This window comes from Mirounga leonina, unplaced genomic scaffold, assembly GCF_011800145.1.
Source record: "Mirounga leonina isolate KUSES-001 unplaced genomic scaffold, KU_Mleo_1.0 Mir_115, whole genome shotgun sequence".
Classification (NCBI taxonomy): Eukaryota; Metazoa; Chordata; class Mammalia; order Carnivora; family Phocidae; genus Mirounga; species Mirounga leonina.
Genome location: NW_023270268.1, coordinates 6370930 through 6385325, shown reverse-complemented (window position 1 = coordinate 6385325; position 14396 = coordinate 6370930). Strand labels below are relative to the sequence as shown.

The window sequence follows — 14396 nt, the reverse complement described above, 5'->3', positions numbered from 1 at the left end:
TTGAACTATATGGGTCCACTTATATGTGGATTTTTTACATATGATAATGTAAGTGTACTCTGTCTTCCTTATGATTTTCTCAATATTTTCTCTACCTACTTTATTGTAAGAATATAGCATATAATACATATAACATACAAAATATGTATTAATTGTCTGTTCATGCTATCAGTAAGCCTTCCTGTCAACAGAAGGCTATTAGCAGTTTAAGTTGTTGTGGAGTCAAAAGTTACATGTGGATTTTCAACTGCGTCAGGTCAGTGCCCTTAACCTCTGAATTATTCAAGGGTCAACTAACTGTATATATGGAATATTACTCAGCCTTAAAAAGGAAGGGAATTATAGCACATGCTACAACACAGATCAGCCTTGATGACATTATAGTAAGTTAAATAAGCCAGTCATAAAAAGACAAATACTGCCTGCCTCTACTTACATGAGGTACCCAGTATAGTCAAAATCAGAGGCAGAAAGTAGAATGGTGGGTTGCCAGGAGCTAGGGTGAGGGGGGAATGGGGAGTTAGTGTAATGGGTACAGAGTTTCAGTGTTGCAGGATGAAAAGAGTTCTGGAGATGGATGGTGGTGATGGTTGCACAACAGTGTGAGTGTACTTAACACCACTGAATTGTACACTTAAAAATGGTTAAGATGGTAAATTTTATGTTGTGTGCATTTCACCACAAGTTAAAACTTGGAAAATAAAAGACATTGCTAAAAGAATGAAAAGACAAATCAAAGACTGAGAGAAAATACTTATAAAACATATTCAACAAAGAATGTGTATCCAGAATATATAAAGAACCTTCTAACTCAATAAAAAGAAATCAAACAATCCATGGGGTGCCTGGGTGGCTTTACTTTAACTCTTGATTTTGACTCAGGTCATGATCTCAGGGTCCTGGGTTCGAGCCCTGTGTGGAGCCCCATGTCAAGCTCTGCACTCAGAGGGGAGTTTGCTTGAGGTTTCTCTCTCTCCCTTTCCCTTTGCCCCTCCCCCTGCTTGCTCACATGTGCTCTCTCTCTCAAATAAATAAATAAATCTTTTAAAAAAGAAATCAATCTCATTTTCTAAAACTGGGAAACAATTTGAACAGACAACTTCGCACAGAATTTATTTACATGGCATGCAAGCACATAAAAAGAATCTCAGCACTATTGGTTGTTAGGGAAATACAAACTAAAACCATGACAAGACACCACTAGAAACCTACTACAATGGCTAAAATTAAAAACTGACAGTGCCAAGTACCGACAAGGATGGAGAGCAACTGGAACTGTCATACACTGCTGATGGAAATGCAAAATGGTACCACCACTTTGGAAAATAATTTGGCAGTTTTTTATAAAGTGAAACATATACTTTTTTTTTAAGATTTTTTAATTTATTCATTTGAGACACAGAGATACAGAGAGAGAGAGAAAGCATGAGCAGGGGGAGAAGCAGAGGGAGAGGGAGAAGCAGGCTCCCTGCTGAGCCAGGAGCCCGATGCAGGGCTCAATCCCTGGACCCTGGGATCATGACCTGAGCCGAAGGCAGAAGCTTAACCATCTGAGCCACCCAGGCGCCCCGTGAAACATATACCTTTAAACTGTGGTACTTCCATACAAGTGAATACTACCCAGCAATAAATGCAAACAAACGAAAGATATATGCAACCATCTGAATGAGTTTCAAAAGCATCAGGTTAAATGAAAGAAGCCAAACTCAAAAGGCTACATATTACATGATTCCATTTAGTATATGTCATTCCAGAAAAGGCAAAAAACGGGAGAGAACAGATCATTGTCGGGGGCTGAGTGTAGAGGGAGGATAGGGGCAGTGGGGCACCGGGAGTATTTTGAGACTGATGTTAATATTCTCTGCCTTGACTGTGGAGGTGGTTATATAGCTGCTCGAGTTTGTCAGCACTCGCAGAAGTTTGTAACCTTGGGTTACACCAGAGTGAGTGATTTTTTATTGTATGCAAATTTACCTCGATATAAAAGCAAACTTAAAAAAATTAAAAAAGAAGTCAGGCCTATGGCAGCGATACTGGGTATACAGCAAAGTAGAAAAAAAAAATTTTTTTTTAAAGATTTTATTTATTTATTTGAGACAGAGAGAATGAGAGAAAGAGAGCATGAGCGGGAGGAGGGTCAGAGGGAGAAGCAGACTCCCCGCCGAGCAGGGAGCCCGATGCGGGACTCGATCCAGGGACTCCAGGATCATGACCTGAGCCAAAGGCAGTCGCCCAACCAGCTGAGCCACCCAGGCGCCTGGAGAGGGAGAATCTTAAGCAGGCTCCAGCCCAGCACAGAGCCTGATGTGGGGCTCAAACTCACAACCCTGAGATCATGACCTGAGCTGAAATCAACAGTCCAACACTTAACCGACTGAATCACCCAGGCGCCCGCAAAGTAGAAAAACTAATGCTCACTAATAACTGTTTAAACATCTAACTGAGTTAATAAGCTACTCAAATTGCATGCTTATTTGATGACTGCTATGAAATGTATTTGTTCTAAGCAAAACCAAAATGAATGTGTTGAGCGGTTTCCTCAAAAAGAGGAAAGAAAATATGGCTCTGACTGAAGTCTATGGAATTAAGGTCAATGGTTTCTGACTTGAACATAAGTGAGCCAAATCCTTAGAACGAATTTAATGATATGCTAAGCACGAAAGCTGAATCTTGATCAGAATGCAGGAGATATTCTATACAATGTAAAGTACAGTATACGTTCTCATTGGAACACTGACTTCTCTCTGGTACTAAAAGGCTACATTTCATTCAAGCCATGTTGACAAGGTGGTGCAGTTTTTTCTTCAAGATACCCTGAAACATTTAAAGCTTAGGCTAAGTACTAATTATGAAAAATAAGGATAGTATCAGTCATCAAATGTTAAGCCATTTCTCTTAAGTTTTTAAAGTGCTTTAAGTACCAGGATTTTAAAACATTTGGCAAATAGCCTTAATACAAATCATAATTACAAAGAAACCTTTCAGTTTTTAACTTGAAGCAGCTACTCAGAATCAAAATGAGCTATTACTTAGGTGATTACATAATCCTTAGCATCCATAAAGACCACTGTTGATTATGCCCTGGTTCCAGAGAACTGTATGCCACTAGTGTTTTCAGTCCTGATCCCAAACACAAAAAGGTCCACGTCCCAACCTAGTGCTACAAACAGCTCCTAAGCCTTTGCTCCATTATGCGATGTCATTTCAGAGCCATAGAGGCAAATATTTGCTTAATTTTATTTTAAATATAGCATTGAATATGTATCTTGACTTTTTTGAAAATAGGAAAATGTATGTTAAAAGATTAAAGGGAAGAAAACTATTTAAAGAAAGTCGATTTTAAAAAGAAAGGCAGTTCATTAAAATACTAAACATTAAACGTCTGATAGATCAGGATTTAAGATCTGGAAAATAAGTTTGAAGGTATATATCATACTTTTAATATTACTCGAGACTCCTTACATTCCCTGACCCTGGCACCATACGTTACTGACAAAGCAAGTGAAAAAAACATATATTAAAAATATATATGTACATTTAGGGTGCCTGGGTGGCTCAGTTGGTTAAGCGACTGCCTTCAGCTCAGGTCATGATCCTGGAGTCCCGGGATCGAGTCCCGCATCGGGCTCCCTGCTCGGCGGGGAGTCTGCTTCTCCCTCTGACCCTAACCCCTCTCATATGCTCTCTCTCATTCTCTCTCTCTCAAATAAATAAATAAATAAAATCTTTAAAAAAAAAATATATATATATATGTACATTTAAATCTAGAATCATTGATGGCCAGAGTGTTTCCTGACTTCTGCCAGTTCCTGGCTGAAAAGACCCAGTGAACCCACTGGTACTGACATGTATCCCACTTCCTCTACCCTTAACTTCACTAAAAGAGAAAAAGGCATTTACCTAACTTCTGGGTTTTGTTTCCAAAGGAAACAAAATCACTATCTCAAAGAGACATATGCCCACCCCATGCTAACTGCAGCATTATTCACAATAGCCAAGAAATGGAAACAACCTAAGTGTCCATCGGTAGAGGAATGGATAAAGATGTGGTCTATGCCTATACAATGGAATGTTATGCAGTTATAAAAAAGAAGAAAATCCTGCCCTTTGTAACAACATGGATGGACTTTGAGGGTATTATGCTAAGTGAAGTAAGTCAGACAAAGATAAATCCTGTATGATCTCACTCATCTGAGGTATCCAAAAAAACCAAATTCATAGAAAAAGCGATCAGCTTTGTGGCTGCCAGAGGCAGGGAGTCGGGGAGGGGGACTGGGTGAAGGTGATCATAAGAAACAAACTTGTAAACTCCCAGTTACAAGATAAATAAGCACTGGGGATGTAATGTACAACATGATAACTACAGTTAACATTGCTGTATGGTATATTTCAGAGTTGCTAAGAGAGAAAATCCTAAAAGTTCTTATCATAAGGGAAAAAAAAGGAATTTTCTGTTTTTTTTTTTAAGATTTTATTTATTTGAGAGAGAGAGAATGAGAGACAGAGAGCATGAGAGGGAGGAGGGTCAGAGGGAGAAGCAGACTCCCTGCCGAGCAGGGAGCCCGATGCGGGACTCGATCCCGGGACTCCAGGATCATGACCTGAGCCGAAGGCAGTCGCTTAACCAACTGAGCCACCCAGGCGCCCAGGAATTTTCTGTTTTGTAATTATACAAGGTGAAGGATGTAACCTAAACTTATTTTAGTAATCATTTCACAATAGGTATGTCTGTAAGTCATCATGCCGTATAACTTAAGCTTAAAGAGTGCTGGATGTCAATTGCATCTCAATAAAACTGGAAGATAGATAAATAAGTACATAACTGAATACATACATACATACCTACCTCAGAATTAAACACGAGGCTCTGTGGTCCCTCCTGAAAACCCAGTCCTGCCATTCCAAATGGGGCCACTCTCCAGCTGTCAAGTGCAGTCTGCTCAAGTTTCTGAAGCCCTAAAACCTCCTTCCAGAGCAGCCCAGACTGAAAGCAGAGTTTTCCAGTCACTGGCCAGCAAGCCATGTCCAGGCGGTCATGAGTGCTAAATTCAGAGATAAGCTCCTCTGTGTTTAACCTATGAAAACATTTCTATTTACTTAAATTGATGCTTCTTGCTTGAGAAATAAAATCAAAGATATGAGTTTAAACATGCTTGCCAATCAAATGGAATATTAGATCAAAAATATATTTAAATCAAGATATTATGAACTCGTTAAGCGTCTGCCTTCCGCTTAGGTCATGATCCTGGGGTCCTGGGATCGAGTCCCGCATCGGGCTCCCTGCTCGGCAGGAAGCCTGCCTCTCCCTCTCCCGCTCCCCCTGCTTGTGTTCCTGCTCTAGCTATCTCTCTCTCTGTCAAATAAATAAATAAAATCTTTAAAAAAAAAAAAAAGATATTATGAACTCTGATCTAAAATTCTGGTGTTAAGACCAAAGCTTATGAATGCATCTTTTTAAGGTTATTTAAACAACAGTTGTCACTGAAGCCCTACTGATCTAGCCTTGATTTCACACTGAATTCATTATCCTGTCTCTTTTTAGGGGACAATCAAGATTCTCAAAGCACTAACTCACTTTGACTTTTACATTACACAGTACTGAAATAAACCTTTAAAATGAAAACTTTCCAATGCCAGTCTTTCTTAAAATACTACTTTGGATCAGTCTAAAAGCTAATCAGGGGCTTCTGCTTCCAGGTACATGGAGTAGACGTATTTCTTCTTATTCTTTCTACTAAATATAACTAAAAACCCTGGACACTGTTTATAAAGTAAACATAAGAAGACTCTGAAAGGTGCAAAGAAGATAGACCAGCTAGGGACTTTGAGACTTGAAATGACATTGCAGTGATCTCTGGGGTTTCTTTTTCTCTCTAATAGCCCAGACTTAGTTGAAGAAGCTGGATAAAGCGAACACCAACAGTTGCAGGCAAGAGTTCCCTCAAAAGACTATTCTTTATAACCAAAGACCAGAAAAGGGATAGTCTAGCAAGACAGAAAACTTTCAGACAGTAACTTCTCTACTGTAGCCAAACACCACACACACACATACACACACACTCCAGTCCCAACCTCACCCATGCCAGCAAAATCTGATGGGTACCTAGAATTCCATGTCATCAGGGTGGAAGGTGGCTGGGGTAGTGTCAGAGAAGGCCGAGGAGGGAGCAGGAATTTTCATCCCTGACAACTGGTAAATAGCCTCCCCGTCTCCCAGGGGTATCAGTGGAGACCATGTGGCCAGCATGGACTTCCATCCCTACCTAGCAATAATGAGGTACTCCCCCTCTCCCACTGGGGCGGTGTTAGAGGAGGCAAAGGAAGAGTCAGGGCTTTCCCATCACCAGTGTAATAAGACCCCTCCCACTGCAGTTCAGTAGAGGCTGTGTGGGAGCTGAAACTCCCTCCATGCCCAGCAGGGTGTCAAAAGAGGCCAAGTAGAGATCCTGGGCTTCTACATCTGTCTGGCATAATGAGGCAGTGCTCTACCTTCTCTGCTAGAGCAGTTCAGAGTAAACCAAATAAAACAGAAGGTTTAAATAAGACCCAGAGTCTTATGACATAGTATGAAAATGTCCAGGTTTCAATTGTAATTCACTTACTATACCAAGAACCAGAAATTCGCAAATTGAGTGAAGAAGGACAATCAATAGATGCCAACACCAAGATGACAGAGATGTTATAATTATCTGACAAAGATTTTAAAGCAGCTATGATAAAAGCAATTAGGAACACTTTAAAGCAAACAAGGAAAATAGAAAGCCTCAGCAAAGAAACAGAAAGCCTCAGGAGAGAATTACAAGATATAAAGAAAAACTAAACGGAAGATTTAGAACTAAAAGATATAAAAATTGAAATAAAAAGCTCAGTGGATGGGAGATATCTAGCAGCATGGAGGGAACTAGGAACAAATCAATGAACCTGAAGATAGAACAATAGAAATTATCCTATCTGAATTAATAGAGAGAAAAGAAAAGAAAAAAGAATAGTAAGTATTGATAAACCCATGGTCTATAGCAAAGGATTTAATATTGTGTCATCAGAGTCCCAGAAGAAGAGAAACGGCAACGCTGAAAAAATATTTCAGAAAATAATGGCTGAAAACTTCCCAAATTTGGCAAGAGACACATAAACTACAAATTCAAGAAGCTGAGCTAAATCCAAACAGGATAAACCCAAAGAAATCCACACCAAGACATATCATAACTAAACTTCTGAAAACTAAAGATGGTACAGCCACGTTGGAAGACAGTTTGGCAGTTTCTTACAAAACTAAAAATATTCTTACTATGGCGCTCCTTGCTATTTATCCAAAGGAGCTGAAAACTTGTGTCTCCTGGAAAACCTGCACCCAGATGTTTATAGCAGCTTTATTCATAACTGCTAAAACTTGGAAGCAACTGAGATGTCCTTTGGTAGGTAAATGGTGCATCCATACAATGGAATACTATTCTACTCTAGAAAGAAATGAACCATGAAAAGACATGGAGGAAGTTTAAATGCATATTACCATGTTGAAGAAGCCAATCTGAAAAGGCTACATACTGTATGATTCCAACTACGTAACATTCTGGAAAAGGCAAAACTACGGAAACAGTAAAAAGATCAGTGGTTGCCAGGGGTTGCGGGGAGGGAGGAATGAATAAACAGAACACAGAGGATTTTTAGGGCAGTGAAACTACTCTGTAGGATACTCTAATGGTGGATACATGCCATGACACATTTGTCAAAACCCACAGAATGTAAAACACCAAGAGTGAGCCATAATATAAACTGTGGACTTGGGGTGATAGCAGTGTGTCAATGCAGGTTCACAGAGTGCAGTAAATGTACCACTCTGGTGCAGGATACTGATAGTGGAGGGAGGCTGTGCATGTGTGGGGTCAGTGTTATATGGGAACTCTCTCTAATTTCTACTCAATTTTGCTGTGAACCTAAAACTGCCCTAAAAAATAGTCTATTTTTTAAAAAATACATTGAACTGAGTGAAAGTGAAAATGTAACATCAGAATTTGTGGGACACTGCAAAAGTAGAGTTAAGAGAAAAATTTGTAGCACTAAATGCATACATTAGAAAAGAAGAAAAGTTTTGGGGCGCCTGGGTGGCTCAGATGGTTAAGCGTCTGCCTTCAGCTCAGGTTATGATCCCAGGGTCTTGGGATCGAGTCCCGCATCGGGCTCCCTGCTAGGCAGGGAGTCTGCTTCTCCCTCTGCTTCTGCCTCTCTCTCTCTCTCTCTGACTCCCATGAATAAATAAATAAAACATTAAAAAAAAAAAAGAAAAGAAGAAAAGTCTCAAATCAATAATCTAAGCTCTCCTCCAAAAACCAAGAAAAAGAGCAAAATAAACCCAAATCAAGCAGAAGGAAGGAAATAATAAAGAAAATAACAGAAATCATTGAAGTTGAAGTCATAAAAGCAATAGAGAAAATTAATGAAACAAAGAGCTGGGTCATTGAAAAGATCAAGAAAATTGAGAAACCTCTAGCAAGAATGACAAAAATGACCAATATCAGGAATGAAACAGAGTATATCACTTCAAACCCTGCAGGCATCAAACAGGTAATATGGGAATGATACTATGAACAACTCTACACATGAATTTGACAAATTATATGAAATGGATTAAATCTTGAAAAAAAAAAAGCACCTATTACTTAGCCAATATGAAAGAGATAATTTGAATACCTCTATAACTATTAAGGAAATTGAATTTGTAGTTAAAAACTCCCCCCAAAAGAAATCTCCAGGCCCAGATGATCTCATTGGAGAATTAACACCTATTCTGCATAATCTCTTCCAGGAAAAAAAAAAAAAAGAACACTTCCCAATTTATTTTGTGAAGCTGATACCAAACCAGATTAAAGACAATGCAAAAAAAAGAAACTGTATCACTCATAAATACAGATGTAAAATTTCTTAACAAACAGAATTCATCAATATATAAAAAGAATTATATACCTCATAAAACCATGAGGTTTATTGTAGGGATAATATTCAAAAATCCATCAATATAATCTACTACATTAGCAGACCAAAGACAAAAACTCACATGATCATATCAGTTGATGCACAAAAAGCACATGACAAAATTACATCCATTTTTGATAAAAGCTTTCAGAAAAATAGGAATACAGGAAACTTCCTCAATCTGATAAAGATTTTCTACAAAAAAACCTACAGCTGACATTATACTTCATGGTAACAGACTGAATGGCTTCCCACTGGGAACAAGGCGAGGTTGTCCAATCTCCCCACTATTGTTCAACATACTTCTGGAAGTTCTAGTGAGTGCAATAAAGCAAGAAAAAGAAATAAAAAGTTCACAAATCAGAAATGAAGGAATATAAATGTTCTTATTTGATGATGTGTTTGTCTATGTAAAAAACTGCAAGAAATCTACAAAGCCTCTTACAACTAATATGTGAACTCAGCAAGGTCACAGAATATAAGACAAACATACAAAAATCAATTATATTTCTACATACTAGCATTGAATACTCGGACCGAAGTTAAAAGTACAATATGATCACTTAAAAAGAGAGAGAGAGAAGGGCGCCTGGGTGGCTCAGTCGGTTAAGCTTCTGCCTTCGGCTCAGGTCATGATCCTGGGGTCCTGGAATCGAGTCCTGCATGGGGCTCTCTGCTCAGTGGGGAGTCTACTTCTCCCTCTCCCGCTGCCCCTCCCCCTGGCTCATGGTCTCTTGTGCTTGCTCTCTGTCTCTCAAATGAATAAATAAAATCCTAAAAAGAGAGAGAAACATTTAAATGCAAATCTGACAAAATATCAACAGGACTTATATGCTGAAAACTATACAACCCTAATGAAAGAATCAAAGAATATCTAAATAAATAGAGAAACATAACACGTTAATGGATTGGAAGACAACATCGTAAAGATGTCAGTTGTCCCCAGATTTATACACAGGTCTAATATAATTCCTATCAAAATCCCAACAAGACTTTTTGCAGATATAGACAAGACTATCGTAAAATGCATATAGAAAAACAACAGAACTAGAACAGCTAAAACAATTTTTGAAAAAGAACAAAAACTGGAGGAATCAGTCTATTCTATTTCAAGACTTAATACATAGCTATGGTAATCAAGACTGCATGGGATAGACAGAGGTACAGACAGAGATGAGTGGAACAAAATAAAGAACCCAGAAACAGACCTACACTGAACTGACTGACAGAGATTGATAGAGATGCAAAAGAAATTCAAAAGAGGAAGGACAGTCTTTCCAACAAATGTGGCTGAAGCAATTAGACAGCCAGAGGCAAAACAAAAACAAAAACAAAAACAAACTGAACTTAAATTTCTCACCTTATAAAAAAAATTAACTCAGAATGGATTTTTTTGCTAGGCAAGTAATGTGCCCATCAGGGAAAATGCTTGTACATGTTTCTTTGATCACATATGAGGACATTCCTCTAGGACAAAAACCCAGAAGTAGAACTGAAGCATTGAAGGTATGCCAGTATTACTGACTGGTCAACCAATACCTGCTCCCACCCATTTCTAATCATCTCTTGCCTCCCATAACAAACTCACTTTGCTTGCAGCTAGGGGTGGCCATGTGACCCAGTTCTAGCTAAATAAACATCAGCAAAAGTTTGCTGAGCAGTCCCTAGGAACGTTTTTTTGCTTTCCAGGTAAAAGGGATAGACATGACTGGCACTGTCCCTTTTTTCTGCCCTGGAGGTGGCTGTGGTTTTTGGAGGGGTGGCAGCCATGTTACAACACTGAAGGAAAGCCTAGAGAATCTCCGTGATGTCAGTCCTGCTATCAATGAGTTGCTGAACCAAAGCCAGCAGGAGCTTACCTCCAGACTGTTTGTTATGTGAGAATAAACTCCTATTGGTTTAAGCCATAGCATAAGCCTGATTTTCTTTTACTTGCAGCCAAATGGATTCCTAAAGAATTCAGTACTAAAATACTCTCTAAAAAGTCTGTACGTATTTTATTCTCTAACAAAAGTCTGTAAGAGTGTCCATTTCCCAAAACTTTTATTTACTTTGTTGTCATTTAAATGTTCAGCCAAGCTGACGCACACAACTATTTCACATGAAGAAGAGCATCATTTCATATATTTATTGAACAGATTTCCTCTTCTATGACTTCCTTGTTCCTATCTCCCTTGTCCACTTTTCTGCTGTATTGTTTAGCTTTTTCTTATCGATTTGTAAGAGTAAATTTGTAGATAGCAAAGCAGACTGAGTTGAATTATCAACCCAATCCAACACAACTACGAAATACGTCTTCCCCATCCAACACAACTACGAAATACATCTTCCCTGACAGGCCAGGCTGACAGTGACAATCCTGACAGTCATCTCCAAGTAGTGCACCACCACGTGGCAATGCATCAAGAAGTAATTCAACTCAGGCAAAACACCATAGCCCATATTTACTAGTACTTTTTTTTTTTTAAACAAATCTACACCTAAAGAAAGGCTTATGGAATAGTGACACACTAGGCAGAGTCCTTAATGTACATCATCTCATTTAACCCTCATATCAAATCCAAGAGCAGCATTTTGATTCCTGTTTCACAGAATAAATGATGAAGGAAACTTTTAAAACCAATAGTTTCTTGGGGTGCCTGCGCGGATCAGTCGCTAAGTGTCTGCCTTCGGCTCAGGTCATGGTCCCGGGGTCCTGGGATGGAGCCCCGCATTGGGCTCCCTGCTCGGCGGGAAGCCTGCTTCTCCCTCTCCCACTCCCCCTGCTTGTATTCCCTCTCTCACTGTCTCTCTGTCAAATAAATAAAATCTTAAATAAATAAATAAAACCAATAGTTTCTTTCCTACCACAAAAACTTACAACATTCCAGGCCCCATAAATAAAAACAAAGTGATTGTTTACCTAAAATTAAAAGTATGTAAACTATATTGTGCCTATCTAAATAGATCAATGTGCTTAAGCTAGAAACACTGCTGAACCTGTTCAGTGGATTAGGAATCTGAAGAAGCTGTTCCAAAGTTTGGCCATGAAGTTTACTGCCACATCGTAATTGACCAATTTTTTCCCCCATTTTTTAAAGTGAAAAGCTGAATTGAGTACTATTTTAATGCTTTAGCAAGAACAACCTATTATAGCTAGCCACTCCATCCCAGAGCAGCAAGTATTCGCCTAATCAGTTAACAATCAGCCAACTTGACACTTGAAAATAAACAAATAAGCTGTTAAAGATAATAAAAGATCGTCATGAAAAGAAATCTAAACAGGTTGAAGAGAACAAGCACCATCCTTGAGTATTTGTACATGGTTGGATTTTGGCTAAATTGAGTCTAAAAAGCCCAGCAGCTAGAGGAAAAGAGAAAGTTGGGAAGGATCCCGCTCTGGGACTCAGATTGGGGGCAGCAGGAGGGCTGAGACCCTGACAAATATTTCCCTCCTTTATGCCACACCTCTCCTCACAAGAGCTGTGGATTCCCTCTCTGGCAAAGCATCACACAAAGCACTCAATCTGGAGTGGGTGAGAAGCACAGATATCAAACCACCTTCATGCCTCCCACTAAACCTTCCCAAGAGGACACACCCAGCCCAGAGCTTGCATGCCAGGGCCCCAAGAACTGACAGCCCCCAATGGCAGGAACCTATGTGTTGCCCACTTGGGCCCCAGGGAGACATAAGAGATTCACCTGAAGCACCCTCTTTGCATAATTTTTTAGCCAGTTTGTAAGGCACAGAAAAAATGCCTGGGGGGGGTTTGATTTCTAATTCTACATAAAACAAGTCTGTAGACACATAATGTTTATGGTCTACAAAAGTGCAAATAGGTTGATAAATCCCCAATCTGAGGGTACCTCTGGCGCTTTCTTGCATTTTCTGATGGGCTTGCCCAGTGGTCCCTGCTTGGAAAGAGACAGAGGCTTGTTTTCTCCCACCCCACCCCCCTTCCTCAGAAGGGCTGCACACCTCACCCCACTGGCACAGCAAGGGTGGTAACACATGGAAAGAAAACTAATTCTTTCCCAAAGTTGGCCATTAGCAGGGAAGGCTGGGTGAGGGGAGGGTGTCCTGGTGGGCTGCTCCTGACATCAATCCAGGTGTTTTGGGGGCACACAGCAGGAAGAGAGGGAGGCAGGGCTTTAGTCACCAGAACAGACCAAGCCAGATTCCTCGGCCCTTCACAACCTCAGGACAACTCACTAGAGGGACAGTAAGCAGGGCATATGAGAAAAGGGGACACCGAGTCTCAGAGAGGGGCAGAGACACAAAGAACCAGAAGGAAAGAGAAGACGGTGTTGGGGTCCAACGTGCTAAAACAAAACCAGGCATTGCAGCATAGAGGGAAGGGACACACCTGGCACCCTAAGGGCTCTCTGAGTGCCCATTAGAGGCAGGCCCTAAAAGGGCCCAGGGAGAACCAGACCTTACTGGCACTCCCAATAGGCTGGTGTCACTGAGACTGCACAGTCGGAGAAAGGGGGGACGGCTTAGGCACTGCCCATCCCCCTCCTTCCCCCAGCACTTGAACCACCAGCTAAAACAGCCAGGCACACAGCCTCAGTGGTGCACACCTGCGACACAAGCAGGCGCACAGCCTCCCTGTATGAGTGCACAAACACACACACCCTTGCCGTCCACGGACACAACGCAGTCAACCTGCCAGCACACACTGCGCACACACACCAACTCCGTCAGGACGGAACACACCTATAAGCCTTCTGCAGGCTCACGCTCATGCAGACACACACACACCCACTCCACAACCTTAGTCAGCTACATACAAAACCTCTACATAAGGTACGTACAAAAACTCGTGGCCTGGCAGGAAAACCTGCACTCACAACCTCTCTGGTAGGTGCATACACACCCTTACAATCTCAGTTGGTGTGTGCGCACACACACACGTTAAGCGCACACTCAGAATCCGCCAGGCACATATACACACTCACAACCTGTCAGGTGCACAGCATACTCAGCACCTCTCTGGTAGGTGCACACCCCCTTACCACCTCTCAGTCTCGTGCACGCACAAAACCCAGCAGGGCACACGCACTCACAGACTGCCAGCAACACACACACACACACACACACACTCACAACTTCTCCGTCGGCGGAGCGCAAACCCAAACTAGCAGCCCCTCAGGGTCACCGCCACCGGCTCACAGCCTAGCCCGCGGGCGCACCCCCACACCCACGCACCCTCCGGCGCGGGCGCACCCCTCCCCCAGGCCGGGACAGGCGCGCGGCGCCCAACTCGGGCAGCCGCGCGGGGAGTGCGCCCGCCCCCAGCCCGCGGCCGCCCGCCCGCGCCCCCGCTCACCTTTCTCGCCGGCGCCCCGCGCGCGGCCCTCGTCCTCCTTGGGGTTGGTCACCTGGGTGATGATGGCCGGGCCGTCCATGGGTGCGCGGCGCGGCAGCCGCCCGCCGGCCCGGC

General features: G+C 41.6%; 1 protein-coding gene across 5 annotated transcripts in view; it reads right to left on the bottom strand.

Moving 5' to 3' along the window:
• Positions 1 to 14384, bottom strand: part of CTDSPL (CTD small phosphatase like) — a 114406-nt gene extending 100022 nt beyond the window's left edge. For all 5 annotated transcript variants that reach the window (XM_034992004.1, XM_034992022.1, XM_034992014.1 and 2 more), the window contains exon 1: positions 14283 to 14384. In XM_034992004.1, the coding sequence (XP_034847895.1) occupies positions 14283 to 14361 (79 nt within the window). In that variant the 5' untranslated portion in view covers positions 14362 to 14384. The remainder of the gene's footprint in view (positions 1 to 14282) is intronic.
• Positions 14385 to 14396: the final 12 nt, after the last annotated feature.